The 18,568-nt window shown below is 38.9% G+C and overlaps 1 protein-coding gene across 3 annotated transcripts in view; it reads right to left on the reverse strand.

Annotated features, from left to right (window-relative positions):
- MYO3A (myosin IIIA) overlaps positions 1-18,568 on the reverse strand; it is a 117,771-nt gene that overhangs the window by 13,402 nt on the left and 85,801 nt on the right. For 2 of the 3 annotated variants that reach the window (XM_062633554.1, XM_062633555.1), the window contains 11 exons: positions 17,922-18,010; positions 16,044-16,173; positions 13,543-13,622; positions 12,835-12,912; positions 10,627-10,832; positions 8,412-8,523; positions 6,753-6,915; positions 6,065-6,151; positions 2,947-3,070; positions 850-1,819; positions 37-175 (listed from right to left, as the gene is read on the reverse strand). In XM_062633554.1, the coding sequence (XP_062489538.1) occupies positions 37-175; positions 850-1,819; positions 2,947-3,070; positions 6,065-6,151; positions 6,753-6,915; positions 8,412-8,523; positions 10,627-10,832; positions 12,835-12,912; positions 13,543-13,622; positions 16,044-16,173; positions 17,922-18,010 (2,178 nt within the window). Of the gene's footprint in view, positions 1-36; positions 176-849; positions 1,820-2,946; positions 3,071-6,064; positions 6,152-6,752; positions 6,916-8,411; positions 8,524-10,626; positions 10,833-12,834; positions 12,913-13,542; positions 13,623-15,752; positions 15,924-16,043; positions 16,174-17,921; positions 18,011-18,568 lie in introns of all 3 variants that reach the window. The other variant, XM_062633556.1, reaches the window with a different exon arrangement.

Raw genomic sequence — 18,568 nt, forward strand, 5'->3', positions numbered from 1 at the left:
AATGAAAATTCTGCTAACAGGAAGGTTTGACCTTACCTGACTGACAAACATGAGAAGGAAGTCGGCCATTAGCTTGCTTATCTTTGGGCAGCATGACGGGTCTCAGCTGATGTGACAGTATCATTTCATTCAATTTTTGCTGCAATGCTAAGTAGTCTTCGGATAATTTTGATATCTGATAAACATAACACAGGATTTTACATTATTATATGAATAAGTATACACATTCCAAGGTAATCAAAAGTAAAATAGTGGGCTAGAGAATGAATTGAAATGGTATTGCTACACTTACTGTAGTGTAGACTCCTACCACATTTACCTTCCCATCCTCCTTAAAGAGGAAGAAGAAGTAAAGGAAGAAGAAAAAGACTCATAAAGAACTCCACACTGCCACCCACTCCTGCAGCTACTTCATATTGGTTCACGTATATGAGCAGATGATACCTTGATGATGCAAATTAGCTTCTACAGCTGTAGGCATCCCTGCACATGTGTGAGTGACTGACACAGCAACTTTGAGTTTCATTTACAGGATATTTTGCAAGTTTACTGATTTAAGGGCCTTGCCTGGTAAACGCACATTTCAACAAAGGCAAAGCTTCTGCATTTAACTTAAACCAGGTTAAAGCTAACATTTGTTGCCAGTGCTCTTTGTCTTTGTTTCCTTCCTGAAAAGGGCATTTTCTTTTGCAGTCCAAAATATGCATTTTTATAGAACACTCGTTACAAAATCTCAGTCTCAGTTTAGAGAGCAAAACCTTGGTGCCACTGAAGCCAGTAAAAGAACCTTGCCATTCTGTCACTGTTTGGAGTATTATGCTCAACATACGTAGCTTACAAGGTTCTTACCTGTCGTGAAAAGGCTGCCAAATCACAAGCCTCTTTCTCTGAGTCTCCCTTTGGTGTCTTAGGGTCTTCAGCCTCTGTATTAGTGCTTTCCCTATCTTTTATTGTCCGGGGATTATTATTTTGAACATGGACTGCTTCTGTTGGCTCCTTTAGAGTTTTCTCTTGACTTTTGCAAGGTAGTTTCCCTTCTTTTCTGAGTTGTCCCCTCCTTCTGTAACCCCGGTAAGTGCTCTGAATAACCACTGCTGCCTTCTCTTGGTCTTCAGAACTTTGTTTTTCTGCCTCAACTTGCTTCCAGGAGCCTCTTAGTGACTCTTTTCTTATAATTCCTTTACATCCTGTAGGCATCGCTGCTTCATGTTTCAGGTGGTTTCTTTCCTCATCCCTCTTAGTCCTGGGCTGGACCACACCAGGTTCTTGATTTTGCCCATCTGCACTGAGTTTGTCTTGATTATCTTGCTCTTGCTGGGGGCTAGGTTCAGTTGTGACTTTAACAGATTTGTTGGACAACTCTTCCAAAGAAGCCTGCTCTTCACCTTCAACAACATGTTTTATTGCAGGGTTCTGCTTCACAGAAGCTCCCTCTCCTTCAGTAAAGGTTGCCTGTTGGTCCTGTACATTTCCTGTGACACCAGTCCCAGGGCACTCACTGTCACTAATAACATCAGCTTCATCTGGAGTCTCCTCATTTGCTACTTCTTCCAGTATAGCATTTTCAGCTGGCTGCAGTTGTGCTTCAAGGAATTCCACAGCAGATAATTCTTCCTCTGCTATTTTTTTCTGCTGTTCCTTTAATTTTTTACAGACCCTGTAGCTTCTATAATAGCTCTGAACAATGACAGCTGCTTCTTCTTCTGTTTTAGGAAGGGCTCTCTTCATTCCAGCTGGACTTCCCTCATTATCTTGAAGTTTTTCATCTTTTCCACTAATGGATGCTGCATTTTCAGTTTCTTTCTTTCTAAGTGATTCCCTGAATGGAACAGAGTTTAGGGCAAAAATTATAGCTGAAGGAGATGAAAGATAGTGACAACTTTACAACTATCTTTGGTGGTGCTTGTGTACTAAATGGCAATTTGATACATTAAAGCATGGGAAAGATTGTAGTGCATATAGCTGGAATTCAAGGTAGCAAGCTAATTGCTGTCTTTCTGCTTATTACTATTTCTGAAGTGAAAACAGACATCCCTGTTAAACTCTTCATGGAAAATTGCTAGAGGATCAATCTAGGCTGCGTAAGGGCTGGCAAAACAGTAAAAAATTTATTTAAATGTTAACAAGAACATAAGGCAGAAACTTTTTATCACCTCAAATATGTATAAATACACAGAATCCTAAATGTATTCATGAAAGAAAACTGCTTCAAGTCACACTCACACTAGAAATGCAAAAAAGAACAATCCTGACCCCAGGTTCAGGTCAAATTTAAAAGACCTGTTCTCTAAACTGTCTCTGTTATGATCAATATCACTGCAGTGCCAGGTGAAATACCACCCTATTCCTTCCCTCTGAAAGACTCTGGACTCCTTCACAGCTGTTTTTCACCTCCCTAGACTAGTCTTCACCTACTTAAATTCTATCACTGAAAAAAACGATGGTGATGAGCAAATGCTGCTACCTCCATTTCAGAGACTGGTCCTACAACCACACTGTAGAGATACTCAGAACGTGATTCATCTCACCTGACTTCTAGCTGTTTGATCTGAGTAAGACATCTGAATTCCTGCTGTCACCACCTATACTTATCTCAGTGACTTAAGATGACAAGAACAGTTCCTTGTAGATAACTATTTCTTGTTCCTGTCCACGTTTTATAATGAGCTACTTCCAAAAAGATACTAATCTACAGATTACATTAATATTAGAAGTAAGCACAGTATTGTTGATCTTTCCTCTAAATATGCTTTTATTCCCTGGGCTTAGAAGTATGAGAATATTTGCTACTGACATTAAAAGTCTCAACATAAAGGTACATTACCTTTGCATCTATACCTAGAATAATCCTAATTCACTTTACTTTTAGCTTATATAGTTGCTCTTCATCAGTGCAGCCACTGAAAGGAACATTTGAGTGACATAGGACACAGAAAATAAATCTACCTTTTCTTTTTGAAGATCTGCCTCTCGTTATATCCCCTGTAGTGAGACTGAATTGTAACTGCTGCTTTGTTTCTTGCCTCAGTTAGTTCTTTTCTCTTCTTCCTGAGTAAGTATCCTCTGGCAACTGATAAAAATTGTAATACAAAACAACCTTAGGCAACAAGTAATGGGTGTCCCAGACATTTCAGAGAGTCAAATGGTAACAGCATTAAACAAGAAACAGTAAGGAAATACAGACTGGGGTGGTTACTACAATTACGTTTCATCTGAAATTATTCTGTCCCACAAAACTTTTTGAGATTCCCAATTTTACAAACAAACTCTTTCTTTGTGTTTTATTGGACAAAATTAAATACAGGAAGATGCAGAATGAAGCAGAAGCATAGGGCTGTAGAAGTGCCTCTAGAACATAGTGTTGCCAGCTTCATGTACCTGTTTTGTCCGATTCAGGCAATTGATTTGACTCAGTCTTTCATTTGGAAACATGCGATTATCAGACTATGGAGATAACCAGGCTCTCTTCTGGCACAGGCTTGGAATTAGCTGAACATTGAACTGATCAGAAAAAAACCTGAAAATTTTATAGCTCAGCAGTTACAGAAGTCTCAGCTCATGCTTCTTTTGCAAAGATTAATTCAAAATGAAAAAGCTCAACATGAAAGATGTGCTAAGCTCCACAGTAACCACGTACACCATGTCAAGGGTACTCACTACTTGTGTTTTGTGGGAGGCACAGGTTCAAGTTTCTGGTCTGAACCAGGATGAGTAAGGACTCAAAACAGGGGTCTTCCCTGAGACATGAAGGTGCTGACTGCTTGATGCAGTTGCCAGCACATAGGTATCTAGTGCCAGCCGAAGTGCTCCAGGATAGCCAAGGATTCTTCTACATGGAGCTGGCAAAAAAACCAAGTCAGACAGGACTTTCTGGAGAGAGAAAGTCTGGTATACCACATGAAATAAAACTAGAGGCCAGAAAAGATAACCTAGGGCATCTGAAATGATACTAGATACCAATATGGGGGCAAATGAGCTGAGCATTTGGTAATTTTGAATAAAATGAATCGAACTCTGGGCTCTGCTGATTTTAGGAGGAGTTTATACACCTAGGTCACTTTCAGACATCTACACTGAAATGTTTTAATGAAAAACTGAATTGCATTCAGAATGTTGCTTCAAAGGTTCCTGAACTTGCAAAAAATTTCCTTATGGGAACTGGCACAGCCTCCACAGTACTGTGATTTGGACAAATCTGCAATTCCAGGGATTCAGCACAAATCTGCTAATCCCTGGCAAATTAAAAAGAGCATAGTGTTTTCTAAAAATACCTCTGTTGAACTTTAATTCCAAACGCAGTACCAAGGGTATGGGCATAGAGGATTCAGGTGATTTAAATACCCTGAGGAGATGGTAGATATGGGAGCTCTTACTTTAACTCTGCCGAAAGTGGTTTGTATCACAGGAAAAGCCAAGCTCACTTAAGAATGGGAAGGGAGCATAAACAGTCTATTCTAACACATTCATTTAACTTGGCACTTGGCTTTAGTTGCTTTAGCATTCCCTACTCATAATTTAGAACATCTTGGGCTCCACTAGGTGCAGGGGTTCAGTGTAATGAGCACTGTATAAAAGGGACATAAAACAGGGCAAAGAAACCCAAACATTTACTGCAAGCAGCACAACTGTTTTTTTTACTGCAGTCTGGCAGGGCCTTAGAAAAGCGCTAACGGCAAATCACTTGGAACACCAGCTTCTTGGACTTCTGAGGCAGTCCTCATTGCATTTTCATACAAAAGCAACTCAACAGGAGTTATTTTGAAATAAATCAGGTTACATTGTCAATGAACATGCCAATATAAGCTACATTTGGTCTTTTTAGACTTATTCTGGTTCACTTTTGAAGTTTCCTGAGAGCTATGTGATAATACCCGTTGAAGCTTTGTTTTCAAACTGGAAGAGGAGTTTTGTATTGCTTTAGAAATAAATGGGGTGGGGGAAACAGAAAGCTAAGAAAAATGGATAGCCATTTTGTTCTGCCTTCTCATGCACTGAAAAAAGTTGAAATAAAGCTGCACAGGGGACAGAGAAGGTGGACAAGAAGCACTGGAGAGATCAACAAACAGAGCAAAGTGGTAAATTCCTACTTTTGCATTTGTTAAATATCCTAGTATAACTGACAGCTTTCAGATGTGTAATTACCTTTGGCACGTTACCGGATTTTATTCTGGTTTTAGGTTGCTTTGTACACTGATGAAGTTCTACCAACTGCAGTGAAGTGCTCTTCAGCAAATGGTAACACAGACTCAGTGCAATTAACAGATGCATCTGGCAATGATTAAAACCAGTTCTGGTGTACTCATGAAGGCGTATCTGAGGTAGTTTAAATCTAGATAGCCTGGGTACTGGCAGCACTAGCTTATATTTGCGGTTGCCACCTTTGTAATTACTAAAGTGCAGATATGTGCCAGCTGTTTTTAGACCAGTGCCCCTCTAGATGTACTGCTGCTGATTTCAGAGCACCTCTGCAGGGATCAGGGAGACAGAAACATAGGGAGGGAAAAGGGATGTCACATAGCATATGTCTGATTATTTTATTAAGGTGATTATTGCTGCAGAAAAGAAAAGAATATTTTGCTAGACTGGATTTAGCAATGACAAAAAAGAATCAGAGACATGGGTGAAATTACAGGTTGTTGTCTTCTCAAACATAATTATTACTGGTACATAACAAAACATATTTCTAATAGGATAGCATGCATACACAGATTATACGCAGACGGTGTCACATGGAACTTCAACCAGATGTAATACTTCAAGGTATCAGACTAGGAATGAAAAGGCTTGCTATGGCATTTAACCATCCCACTTCACAGCTGTGGAAAGTGGCTTTAAGCCACCCTGATGTACAGGTAACAGAATACACTGACTGGTTTCAACCACTGTATATAAATATATATTTGTATATATATAAATATATATATGTATATAAATATATAAATTATACCTCAGAATGTGTAAATGAGCACAGCCAATCAGAGTGGCTACTCAATAGCAAAGAATCTGGATCAACATATTGTGTATGAAAAGCACATTAAAAGCCAAGAAAGGAAACAATTCTTACTTGCTTGAAGCCTAGTAATATACTGTTCCACTTTTTTATTACGTTTTGCATTTTTGTATTCTTTACGAGCGACAAAACCCCTGTAAGCTGAAAAGAAATGTCACAAATTAAATAACCCATTAGGTACACAAAAAGCTGCAAGCATAAAAAAGTCTGCAACAGACCTCCATTAAAATATTCATAAATATTTTGCAGGCTTTACCTTTCAAAAATAAATGGCAAACAAGAAGAAGCAGTAAATCTACATAAAAATTATGTTTACCCACCAAAAAAGTTATTATGATGTTTGAGATGTATTAAAAATTTCAGTTGATGTCCCCATCAACAGTGTAATTGGTCTTATTATCTAGGACAGTTAATATATTTTATTTTCATTATTATATTACACAACCTTGTCAGATCATGTCAGAATACTGTTAATAACAGTATCATCTGTACAATCATGTTCTTCCGTTGTTAAAATTGCCTTTTAAATGTAACATTAATAAATGTAACATCAGCAAACAGTTTGTCATAACCTGGTTAAAAGAAATTTTTCTTCGTAAGAAAGACGTCGCCAAGTATAAGATATTTTGTCAAATACAGCAGCAGAAAAAAGGCAAAATCCACATCCAGCACACACATCCGTCTATCAACTGTACACGTGCACTAGCTTTAAGCAAAATGTTAAATGCTTTAAAGTTATTACCTGACTGTATTTTAATAGCACTTTGTTCCCTTTGCTCCTTTATCTTTTTGTATCTCCTTGAACCTAGCCACCCTCTGACACAAGCTTGAATCAAAATAATCATGTCAACTGTCTCCTTCCGCATTAAATTTAGTTGTTCCACGTGATAGTATTTGAGGAATACCTTAAAGAGTAGGCAGACAAGCAAAAGTTTTAGTTACCTTTCCAGGCCCTGTATTCACTCAATCCATTAAACATCAACAAGAGTTACAAGTTGGTTTCAAATCATGAACAGACTCTTCAGCTGTGTGTGGTACCTAAAGGATCATTCTTGTTAAAGACAGCATTTTCATTACTTGGGGTATTAGTTTACCTTACTCTTGCTTTCAACATCTTTTGTCAGCCCCTGCTTATTCATGCTTTTGTGGGAAGGTGTTTTAAAGTCCCATTGCAAACTTCAGTCTGTAACTATAAATCTGTTTTCAAAACTATGAGGCTGGCAGTTTTGCTAAGCATGCAAATCTGATGTATGCTACATAAACATGATCCAAATCTGAACTTCTCTGCTTTCCAATTTTGAATCTAAGGCATTGTTTATTTACTGAATTGCTTTTATCAAGCATGAAGCTCATACAACCCCTGAAAAACCAGTCCAGCACAATGTATCCAAACACATCCCTTCTATATATTAGGATAAAATAAAATGTGTAGAAAAAGCTCGTGCAAATAAGACAATATTTATGCTTATTTTGAAGAATTCACCTGACCTTTGGTCACTCGTTGGCACAGATGAAGGTTAAACCTAATCAAAGTAAATGTAAGCCACAGATCTCGCATTTCAAGATATGCTTCCTTTGGCTGCATGCTGCCCATTATCCTCACTAAGACAGCAGAAGGAAATAAAGGCTGAGGAGGAGGTAACTTCATGGCTTCTGTCCCACCTATCAAGGAAGATGTCTCAGAAGGAGAACAGTTGTTTCTTCTACACTGAGATAGTTTCAAATAGTTTAGGATCCATGTCTCTATCCATATCCTTCCTGGGCACTTCTGTTACATTAGCAAATAAAGAGACTTGGTACAGTACTTGTCTGATGCTTCTTTTCTCTGGCAGACCTCCTGAGATCTGTCAGTGGGGGGGTGGGTGGGTGTCCCTCTCTGGCACACTGGGAAGACTAGTGACCTAGAACCAAAAGCAAGGATGGAAACAGACACGTGCTTCTCTTATAATAATGTCTTACTTCACATACGTGGGATCGTTCTGCTATCTCTTTCCCCAGTGCTCAGCAGAGTTTGCCTCAGAGGCCTCAGGATGGAAAGCCAAAATCTCTTCCTCTCCCTCTCTGGGTCTGATTGCTCCAGGGAAGAAGCATAACTTCTTTGCCTTAAGAAAACTCGGACGAAGCACATTTGGATCCTTATTACCACATTTTTTGAAAGAAAATGCAAGCAGTGTTGTTGTCACCTACTGCTCTGCACTTGTGGCCTCACTAAAGCTCATAGAACTTTAACACTTTGCAGGTCAGGACTTTAGCCAGATATGAGGGAACAGCACCCAGCAAAGGTCATTTTTTTTTAAACCAACAGAGACCGACTCCAACCAAAGCGGTAAGAAACCAAATTGCTTAATAAGTTAAGAATGACAGACTGCAACGATGCAGATACAGTATATCAGAAAATTACTTTAGTTTTTCCAAGAACCCAGTTGTCAAGGTGGGCTTTTTCCAAGATGGCGGCACAGGTTTCTGGACTGACTGGAGGATCGTCGTTTGTTTTGTAACAGATGAGGTAATACCTAAAGACAAATATATGATTCTTTATTCCATTAATAATGAGCAATAGTTGCAAATACATTTAAACCATTTATTTAAATAATAAAACAGTTACATGAAAGAACACTGGAAAAAAACAAAACAGCACATGAAATAAATTGCTGTGATTTATATGCAGTACTGAGAAACTCAGTCAAAACTGGATGAATGACATATTGCACACCCTGGAGGATTGATTAATGCTTTATCAACACCGGAAGGAGTTTAAACAGTGTGCAGCCCAAGTAGAGTGCACCAGTTCTATGCTGCTCTGGCTCTCAGCATTCTGTGAAAGTGATTTCAGTGGCAAAATAAAAAAATTTTTAAAGCTTTTCTGCCTAAATTATCTCATTCATATCTACAAACGTAATGGAAATTTCACGTTATGTCATGTGCTAGACCATTTAATTTTGACATAGTTAACATGATGTGAGATGCATCCCAGGTCTTGTTATCTCTTTGGATTTAGTTTTGCAGATACTTTTGGAACATGCCATTATGTCAATATGTGCCATTATGCCACTTCATATATAAACATTTGACCTGGCAAACTCATAACTCAGAATTAATTCTAACTAGGAAAAGAGATTCAAGAATAAAAATTACCCATAACTTAATCAGCTCAGCTGCTGGGTAGGAAAGTTCTTGAGTGTTCCAGGACTTTCCCAAATGTTCATTAACAAAATGAACAGTACCTATCTTGGCGTTTTTAATTCAGGAAAATTACATGAATTATCTGTGCTTCCTGACAGTACATTCTGCTTTCTTTCTTGTTATTCAGCCTCTATACACACAGCTTGAGTTGTACCAGCTTTACATAATGGTAAAATTTTCCTCATGGAATACTAAAAGAAGAGACAATGTTGATTCCTGCATTATCACCAATTCTTACAGCACCTATTTTTTTTTTCCTACACAATGAATTGGCTTATTTTTATTCAAACAAAATAATTTTGCCATTATCTCAGGTCTACCTGTGACTCTCAACTATTAAGGGAAAACAAAAAAGGACAAGGAGATAGATACTTAATAAAAATCCCTTTTTATCTGGGGGCCATATCCTCAGTGCCTCAGTGCTGTTGATCTGCATGGCCTCACTGCAACCAGGGGCATACTCTCTGGAGATCTACTCTGTTATATTCACAGCGTTCCTCTCTTTTACCTGAAAAGTAAATTTTTTTAACAAAAGGAGTGACCAAAAGCCACAGCACATCCTGGCACAGGGATAACTACCTTTTCCCATGCAGCACTCTTCTGAAACAGTAACAACCCCAGGATTATTCCTTCCAGAAACAGTGCTATAAAAATACCACTTTGACCTTCCTCTGTCTCCTTGCGCACCTGCAGCTGCACTCTGCTGCTAGCTCTTTATTTCTAGTGCACTACTACGTTTAAGTGCTTTTTTCTGAAAGGGTGCTGCTTGCTTTCTCCCAGTTTTGATGCCCATTCCACAAATCTCAGTTCTGACTGAGGCAAATACTCAAGGTCTTTATTTGTGAGAGAAAAGTACAGATTAAATGGTCAGGATTAATTTTTTGGGGTGCAAGAAGAAGAGATAGTTAAAGGGCTTATAAAATCATAGTGAGTGCATTACTTTTCTTCTTAACAAATGACTAATACTTAGAAATTGTATTTTAAACAAAACTATGCACTTAATGAACTTCTTAGCTCTAGATGAGCAATACTAAATTATCATCCACTCTGCACAGTGCTGAATGTCAGAAGCTAGAAAAACTGTAGTGCCCCTTGGATGCTAATGCTCCAAATTCTCAGCTTTAATTTGAAGCATTACATTTCTGAACCTCAAGTCTTGGAGGAAAACTTGCAGATTACAAGTAAGACAATTTTTACTCAATGTTCAGGGAGCCTGAAACAATCATCCTGAGATGCATCGTCTTCCCCTACCAGTCCAAAACAGTTCACTAATCTTGTGCCTGAACTACTCTGTCACTCAGTTTGTAATTTTCTTTATCACAGAAAATGACTTTGTATTTTTTTTAAAGACCATGCCAAAGATACTGCTGATGCTTAGCAAACACTGTGCAGCAACGATAGGAAAGGAAAAGGCTTCTTTGCATCAACGTTACCGTTTTATGAAGTTAGCAAACAGTATACGGTGTGAGTAACCCTGCCTTCGAATTCTTGCTGTCTCCAGAATTCCCGTGTAACGCAGCTGAACCAACACTTTTTCTTTATCAAACTTGTTTGCCTGCCGATCATTGTTTGGCTTGATGCACCTGACAAAATGAGGCTGGCCAACAACCATTTTGGATAACAAATCCATCAGAGAATACTGCAAGAAAGTAACAAAATATCTGCCACCAGTTATAAAACTTATACAAAGGTCAGTGTGTAGCTGACATTTTATTTCACATGATTAAAATCATGACCAAACCCATTTAAATTTCAGTGACCTGGTACTTTAAAGGTAGATGAAGCGAATGAACCAACAACAATTCGGTAAGATCTCTAAGTTACTAGCATATACTACTTGAGTGAAACACTGATTCCAAAAGGATGTACCAAGTTCCACCCAGAACACTCTCACAGGCTGCCATAATTCCTAACATATGATAAAAACTCTCCTTACAGTGATTTGTTTCTTTTGGAGGCTTGTTAGGTAATTACAGCCCATTTCTTTTTCCTATAGTCACCTATTTGAAGATGCTTATTCACCCAGAGAGTAAATCATCAGTCTATGCACGGGAAGTGGAAGAGCAGTAAGGCAATATATACCGCCATCCCTTTGTTAGACTGGAGGAAAATAAGGTCACCCCAGAAGAAGGGCTGCGTAAACTGCTCTGATCTAGCACGTCCTATTCACTGTACTACAGCTGCCCTCCCAAGAGGAAACTTTTGAGGAGGGAAAAACTAGAATTACACAAAACCACAGTTCCAAAGTTGCACTTTTTCTACCTCACCAGGGTACCAGGCAGGCAGAGAGCATGCAGTTTGTAGCTCCCCATGCCTACTGAGGTGAATCTGGCTGTAAATAACCTTGACTGGTGTTTTGTAAAATTGCTTCATGGGAGGATCTTATTAAAACACAAATGAAGAGGCTCATTCCTCAAGATTCAACCTGACTCAACAGAAAGAGGCAGCCAGGAGGTGATGCTGTTCAGCAGTAGGTTGGATACATGAAACTAGTCTAGGACGTCAATAGCCATATGTTTCCTATTAAAATGTGCAGTTTCATTCTGGACAGATGCCACACCATGTAGCAAAGTGCATAATTAGCTCTATCACTAGTATGCTAATTGAGCACAAACAAGTGGGGGACACAAATGGATTTTTTTTTTCCTGCTCAGTATAAGGTGGTAGATGCTTTTCTCCACCACCCACAGATTTTTTTGTATGAGTAAGCCAGTGGGACCGAAGCAGAATCTTCATTTAAGAGCATTAGCTAGCGTGATGTGACCAGGGATTTCCACTACAAAAAATAATAACAGAAAAGTGTAAACATAATTAACTCATTTGCAGCCTCTGACGCTAGGTGTGCTGGTAATGCACTGAGTGCATTGAGTGAGATTCAATAATTTTTTCCACCTAGAACTTTAAAATACCATACAGCTTTAGGCCACCATGATAGTACCTAGGCTGAAATTATCCTTTGCAGTCCACAAAGCTGTGTAACTGTACCTACTAATCAGAGATCTTGATCTTTCCTGTTCTCTGTCATATATGTAAATGAACTCTTATAGATCATGAACATCACCTCAGCCATCTTTATGTTTTTCCTGGGAGAGAAAATGAAATAAGAGTTGGAAATTCAGAGCTGAGCCCAACTGCACCACTGGAGGAAAGTGCTCTTCACACTACTTTCTGTTGCAGGACCAGCAGCACGTCCAGTGCTTGGGAAAGTCAAGAGCATTGCTGAAGGAACCTCAAGGATGGACTCAGAACAGCCCCTGAGCAGTGAACATGAAGATCTTTCTTCGGAGCTCCTGTTTCAATTTAACTTTCCCCCCTTACTTCTTAAACTCTTGAAGAAATGCTATACCACTAATATCTAACTCCCTTTATCTCCCTTGGTGGAAAAACAATCAAGAGGGAGATTAGTATCAATCATCATACATCATCATGACAGAAAAGTGGCTGTGTAATCAAGTACAATTAAAGATGAAACATCACAATCTCTAGATATTTGCACTGCACAGATCACTGTGCCATTTATGAACTTCACAAACTCTAAATGGGTCACTGTTGACTCTAAGTCAACAGGTGCATTTCAAAAGGTGAAAGAATAAACATTCATTCTACTCTTGAAAAACTTATTAAAAGATCTGGTATCTTACTCTGAAATAAGAAGCGACTGTCTGTGTTTTCATGCTGGTTGTCTCTCTTGGATGATGTCCGGTATCTCCTGCTTCGTTCTATAAAGATGAAGAAAGAAAATGTCTCCTTTTATCTCTGTGGAGTCTGTAGGGTCTTTTCCAATGCCACAATGAAGCAGCCCTCACAAAACACAATTAATTGAAAAAAAAAGTATTCTAAACAGAAAAAGTTACAGCATGATAACTAGCACAAATCAGTTACACCAGTACATTACATTACTTTGCTACACAATACACGAATGTTCACACACAGAGGACACAATTCAATAACAGAGCATCTAAATAACTTCACAAATAACCTGACAGTGTCTGAGGTCCCGTCTGTAATTTCAACATCCCTGTTATTTTGGTAGTTCTCTAAGGAACTTGGTTATACTCCACACCAATGTTTTACTTTTTCATTTTGCTACAATACAGCTGGGAAATAATATTTTCTCACTTGAAATTGTCACAAAACTATAGCCAGAAAGAAGGGAAATGTTAGTTTTTTACCTCACGGAAGGAATATGAATTGCACAACACAAAGATATCCAGCTAAATAGAAAAGAAAATAGGGGAGAGAGAAAAATCAAGGAAGGGGTTACTCACTTACTTTTAGTACCAATAACAGTATTGCCTTTCTAGTTTAAAGTAGGATTTAATGCAGAATCACAAAATCCATTTTCTTACCTTTGTATGACTGATTGATTTCTGAGGGGTCCACATTTGGTAACTGATTGTAGTTTTGCTTTTCGTGTGTGCCAGGTTACCTATGGGAAAATGAGAGGAAGCAAGCAACCAAAATGCTTACATCTCAGCTAAACAAAAATCTAAGCTGAACCACTTTATTCATGCCCCCAGTGTAACCATATGATTATAAAGGTTGTTGACTCTTCTGGATTATGCCCTCATTTCCCCCTTCATCCTTGGAGTGGAACAAGCTGTGAAGAAGTTGCATGAAGATTGAACATAGACTGGATTTTCCTCCTTCAGCACTTATGTCACCTACTAGAGTAAAAGAATAAATAAACAAACTGCTGCAGAATGTAAGAAAGATACATCTTGGAGCATCCATGCGGTTTTACCCTAATGACGTTACTGTACTATAGTTCTAAGGCTACATATATATTAGTTAAAAGCAACAATAAGTGCTAGCACCCTTCTCTGGCCCCGAGGGCGAGTGACATATCACAACTCAAGTCTATACAGCTAAGCTCTATACTTAACTACTCCTTTAACCTCCTGGTAAAAATAAGGTTCTATCTTTCCACAGAGCTTGCTGGAAACCATTTCTGGCCTGTGTCCTCTCTTGAAGTGTGCCTGTGTGTTTCTGGGAGACTGCTAGCTGACATGATCCAAGACTGTCCCAGGAAGGCATGTTATCAGATAGTCAGAATGGACAATCCTGTGGGATTGTTTCACTGGTCCTGTTTGGTTTATCAGCATGGACCTAGTCTTATGACTCTAACCTTGGAATTCTTGGTCAACTAACACCTTTATTATGATGACTTAGAGGACTAGGTGCATTGGAGTGGCTTACGCAGACACTGGTCTAAAGGAATAATGAAAACTTTGCTGAGCTTTCCATCATGTCACTCTATGTTGATAAACCCCAAACACTGCTGCATGCTGCTACTACTTCTGCTAGTAATATAACACCCCTGTAATCTCACTGTCTTCTGTAATCTCTCCGTGCTCAGCTACCATCACTAAGAGCTGGATAAGAGTTGGATAAACAGTTGCAAATATACAGCATGCTGAGCTAATTCATCATATATTATATAATGATATCAAGTGCTAAACTTCCCTTGGGCTTAGCTGAATATCTCAGGGTGGGAAGAAAAGAGAGGATTATTCACGCCTAACTTTATCTAACTTTAGCTATCTGAAAGTGAGGTGTCTACAGGATCTCTGTTTTATTCAGTGGAGAGAGGCACCTCCAGAGATTATCCCATTCTAAGGAAAATCCCTGAGGTAGGCGAGATGGGTTGGATTCTGAGTGAACCTCTAAATTTCCACTGATTCTAGATAAGTAAGTTAGATCAGAAATCCAACTTTTATCTTGTTGTACCTGGGTGGTTTGGGTCAGTTTCAAAAGGCTACACACAGTGTTTCATGATACTTAATAAGAAGACTAAAACAACCTACAGAGTTATCTTATAAAACATTAAGGAAGACTTGTGATCAGTTCTTGGGACCATTTGAGACCTGACTTTGGCTCTACAGAATTTACAGTTTAGTATCCTAGCAGATATCAGTAAGTCAAAAAGTCCAGGCAAGGACACTGAGTTTAGTGTTTTCCCAGGAACACTGACTTTAAGTAGACCTTCAAGACAAAATTTTCATTCCTCCAGCAAAGCTCCCTTTGTGAAGAACAGGAGCCTTGCCAAAGCCTCAGATTTTGTAAGCTATAATAACATTTTAGAGAAATTTCCATTAGGCTTTTCCAATTCAGCTTTTCGGTTCTGCTGCAAGTACATCTCCCATGTAGTTGTACAAGAAAGTAACATTGTAAAGTACCTATTGTATGGCATCAGTGCCATCACACAGGGAGTAATACAAAACAACAGCAAACTGATTGTAAGGAGACTTACCCATCATCCTAAAACGGCAGGTAGGACACTGTGCAAGGGCATGGTTCAATTTAGGTGCAATTTAGGAGGTATTTCTGCAGAGCCAGTCATACTCCTCCATCCCAATTTATGAACTGCTTGAGGAATTGCTCACTGATAGGACTGCATCAGTTAAGCTATTGTAAAGGCCTAAAAAACTGGGGAAACAGAGGAGTGTCTCCTCATTCTTTGAAGCAGGTATTAAGAGCCCCAACCTTGGTTCTCTACTGCTTTAGACAAAACCAGGCAATTTATACATGCCCTGCCCAAAAATGGCCAGTGACTTACCTGATCCTTTCTGTCCAGTCCTCAACTCAAGGCATGCACTCGATTCCCTGTCTTGCTTCCCTACCCTGAAGAGAGGACCCTGAAAGAAGCCTCTACCACTTCCTTGGCATTTGACCAGACCAATCCCTCCCCTGCAGCTTGAGATGGCTGGGGCTCCATTCTGTATAGATTCTAGGGTTGGAAAGTTAAGCCACAAAGTGTATAATGTCATCAACAAGTGATCTTATGAAACCTAATGGTGGTCATCATGAAGGTTAGAGAAGAATAAGAAGATCACCCCAATAGCAATACCTGTTTTTGTAAGAGGATGGGTTACCAGCTGTCGCGTCAGATTGTTTTCAGATGATCGCAGCAGCAGCACAATATCAGCTGGCAGAGTATCTCTGTTTTTGGCTAGGAATCCACTTGCATTATATAGAACCTGTTTAAAAAGTGCATTTATGCATCTTCTGGGCTTTTGAAAAGTAATTGTAAATTTAAGCACTAAGCATGCTTAATGGAATGTGGCTTTTAGTAGTATTTGAATATTTAATGTTCTTTTAATATTTTCATATTCTCTGAATAAATCAAGACACACAAATAGTTTTTCGGCCATTAGGTTCTCTCTTGCTTACAGTCTTCCTTTTGATCACTGTAAGTTCTAACTTCTCAATACTGAGAACCGTTATGATGCAGATCACTAAAAACAAATCCAGCATTTTGAAGTAGCTTGAGACATTTATTTTCCCTAATGAAGATACCTTGATATTAGTTTTAGCCTGTGTGGATTTATCACTAGGACAAGTGTACTGTAGTCCTCCTTTACACCAGTACATACATAAATGCACAATTAGCAATGCACTCTATTTCAGTCATACCACACAGGATTAGCCATGTGACTGTAACAGTTTTTCTGTCCCATTCAGACCATGTTGTACTGGACTTAGGACCTGCCACTTTTCCTGGAGATCTCTGTATTAATTGAACAGGTAGTCTGCAAAATCACAAACTGCATGTTGAAACTGGAAATCTCTAAAAATTTCAGGAATGGTGCTCCTCACTCAAAATGTACCTTTATGGCTCTATCCCAATGATGCTGTAAAGGATCCACAAGAAAACCTGGCTTGCAAAGAGGGGTAGAAGATACTCACATATTTCATTTAGAAAAAAAACTCACAAAACTACAAAGTTTGTAAAGGAAGAGAAAATAAATGGTTCTCCAGCTCCACAGTAAACAGGATTAGGAGTAATGAACTTACATCACAGAAATGGAGATACAAGCTACACAGTAGGAGAAACTTCCTAATGAAAAGCCATGTTGAACACCAGAAAGGTCTGATGGGGGACAGGTGGAATCTTCCTGTATCAGCGCTGGTACAGGGAGAGCTGGCTCTCCACTCCTCAGCAGTAAGTATGCTATACTGGTGATGTGTAATTCAGCTGCAGGTGAAGTTCAGAGGAGCTATTGCAGGACTTTTGTAGCCGGCTGTCTTACACGAAGAGCAAGTTATCATCTTCCATCAGCTGATGGGCAGTATGTTGCCTCTTTCTAGGCCAGCTGCTCCATCACTGTTTCCTATGAGACAGCAAAGCTCACTCTATACCCTTTGAAAGAGCTCAAGAGGAGGTGGGATATCTTACTTTCAGAAGGCAGGGTTTAGGTGACCTGTGGCATCTTGCTGCAGAGCAACAGCAACTCCTTCTGAGTCTGAAAAGCATGTGCAGCAAGTCACCTTATACAGGAGGGCAAGATGCTCCTCATGAAATTAAGCAGAAAGCAGGGCCTGAGCTATCTATCTGGCTGATTACAAAGTACAAAACTAAGTAAGGCTGATGGGGCAGTAGAAAGAATGGAGGTGGATCCTGATTCGAATCAGTGGGAAAAAGCATACACAGGACTTTGAGGAACTAAGGGGAAGATCACCAAGTTGCATAATGGTTATGTTTTGGTTCTTCTATTATACAGTCATTTACCTGGTGACATTTAAGAAAAATACACTCCTGATATTACTTTTTTTTTTTTTTTATGAGGGAAAATAACTTTTCAATTTACTTTTAATGTGTAAGGCACTACCAACATTTCCATGTCAGGTCTGAATAGAGGAAGGCTGAGAACCAATCCAGCTGACATCTATTTCCTAACAGCTCTACCATTTCACAATCCCCAACTTATATCATTAGGTATCTTACCTTTCCTGCATAATGATAAATCCCAAAGGTTAGATCTACTCTTTTGGGTCTCCAAAAATATTTTGACTTCAAATTATCTTCAAATTTTTCTGAAAGGAAACACATATCTTACTGGAGTTACTGCACAATAATTGTCTTCTAAAGCTGTACCTCTCTAAGGATATTGCCTGACTTCTCAGACAATGCTGAGGCACAAAACAGTGATGTTTTTAAGCATAAAGGGACCATAATAGTTTTGTAACAAAGGGCACTGGGTAGAGAATATGGGAGCTCTTGGATCAGTTACTTACTTTGTACCAATTGAAATAATGTAGTAATTCTTCCTAAGGATTCCTTGGGGAATTGTAAGGAAGCATTTACCAACTGATTGATCTGTACTGTAGACTAAAATGTATGAGGATAGAAAGATAACAACCTCATATAATTGTTTTAGTATGGGCATTGCTACTAGGTTATTGTTATTAGGTTTTGTGATTGGGTGCTGGTTAAAACTCATCAAACAAGGATTTATGTGCACAGAAACCCCACTGAAACAACTACATCAACTGTAACTGCAATTACTTGGCAGCATTGAAATATTCAGGATCTGAATTAAAACATATTCAGGAGTTTTAATTTTAATTTCTGAATAAAAAACCAGGAAACAT

This window comes from Pezoporus occidentalis, unplaced genomic scaffold (genome assembly GCF_034315485.1).
Source record: "Pezoporus occidentalis ecotype Australia unplaced genomic scaffold, CSIRO_AGI_Poc_V1 ctg40, whole genome shotgun sequence".
NCBI lineage: Eukaryota > Metazoa > Chordata > Aves > Psittaciformes > Psittacidae > Pezoporus > Pezoporus occidentalis.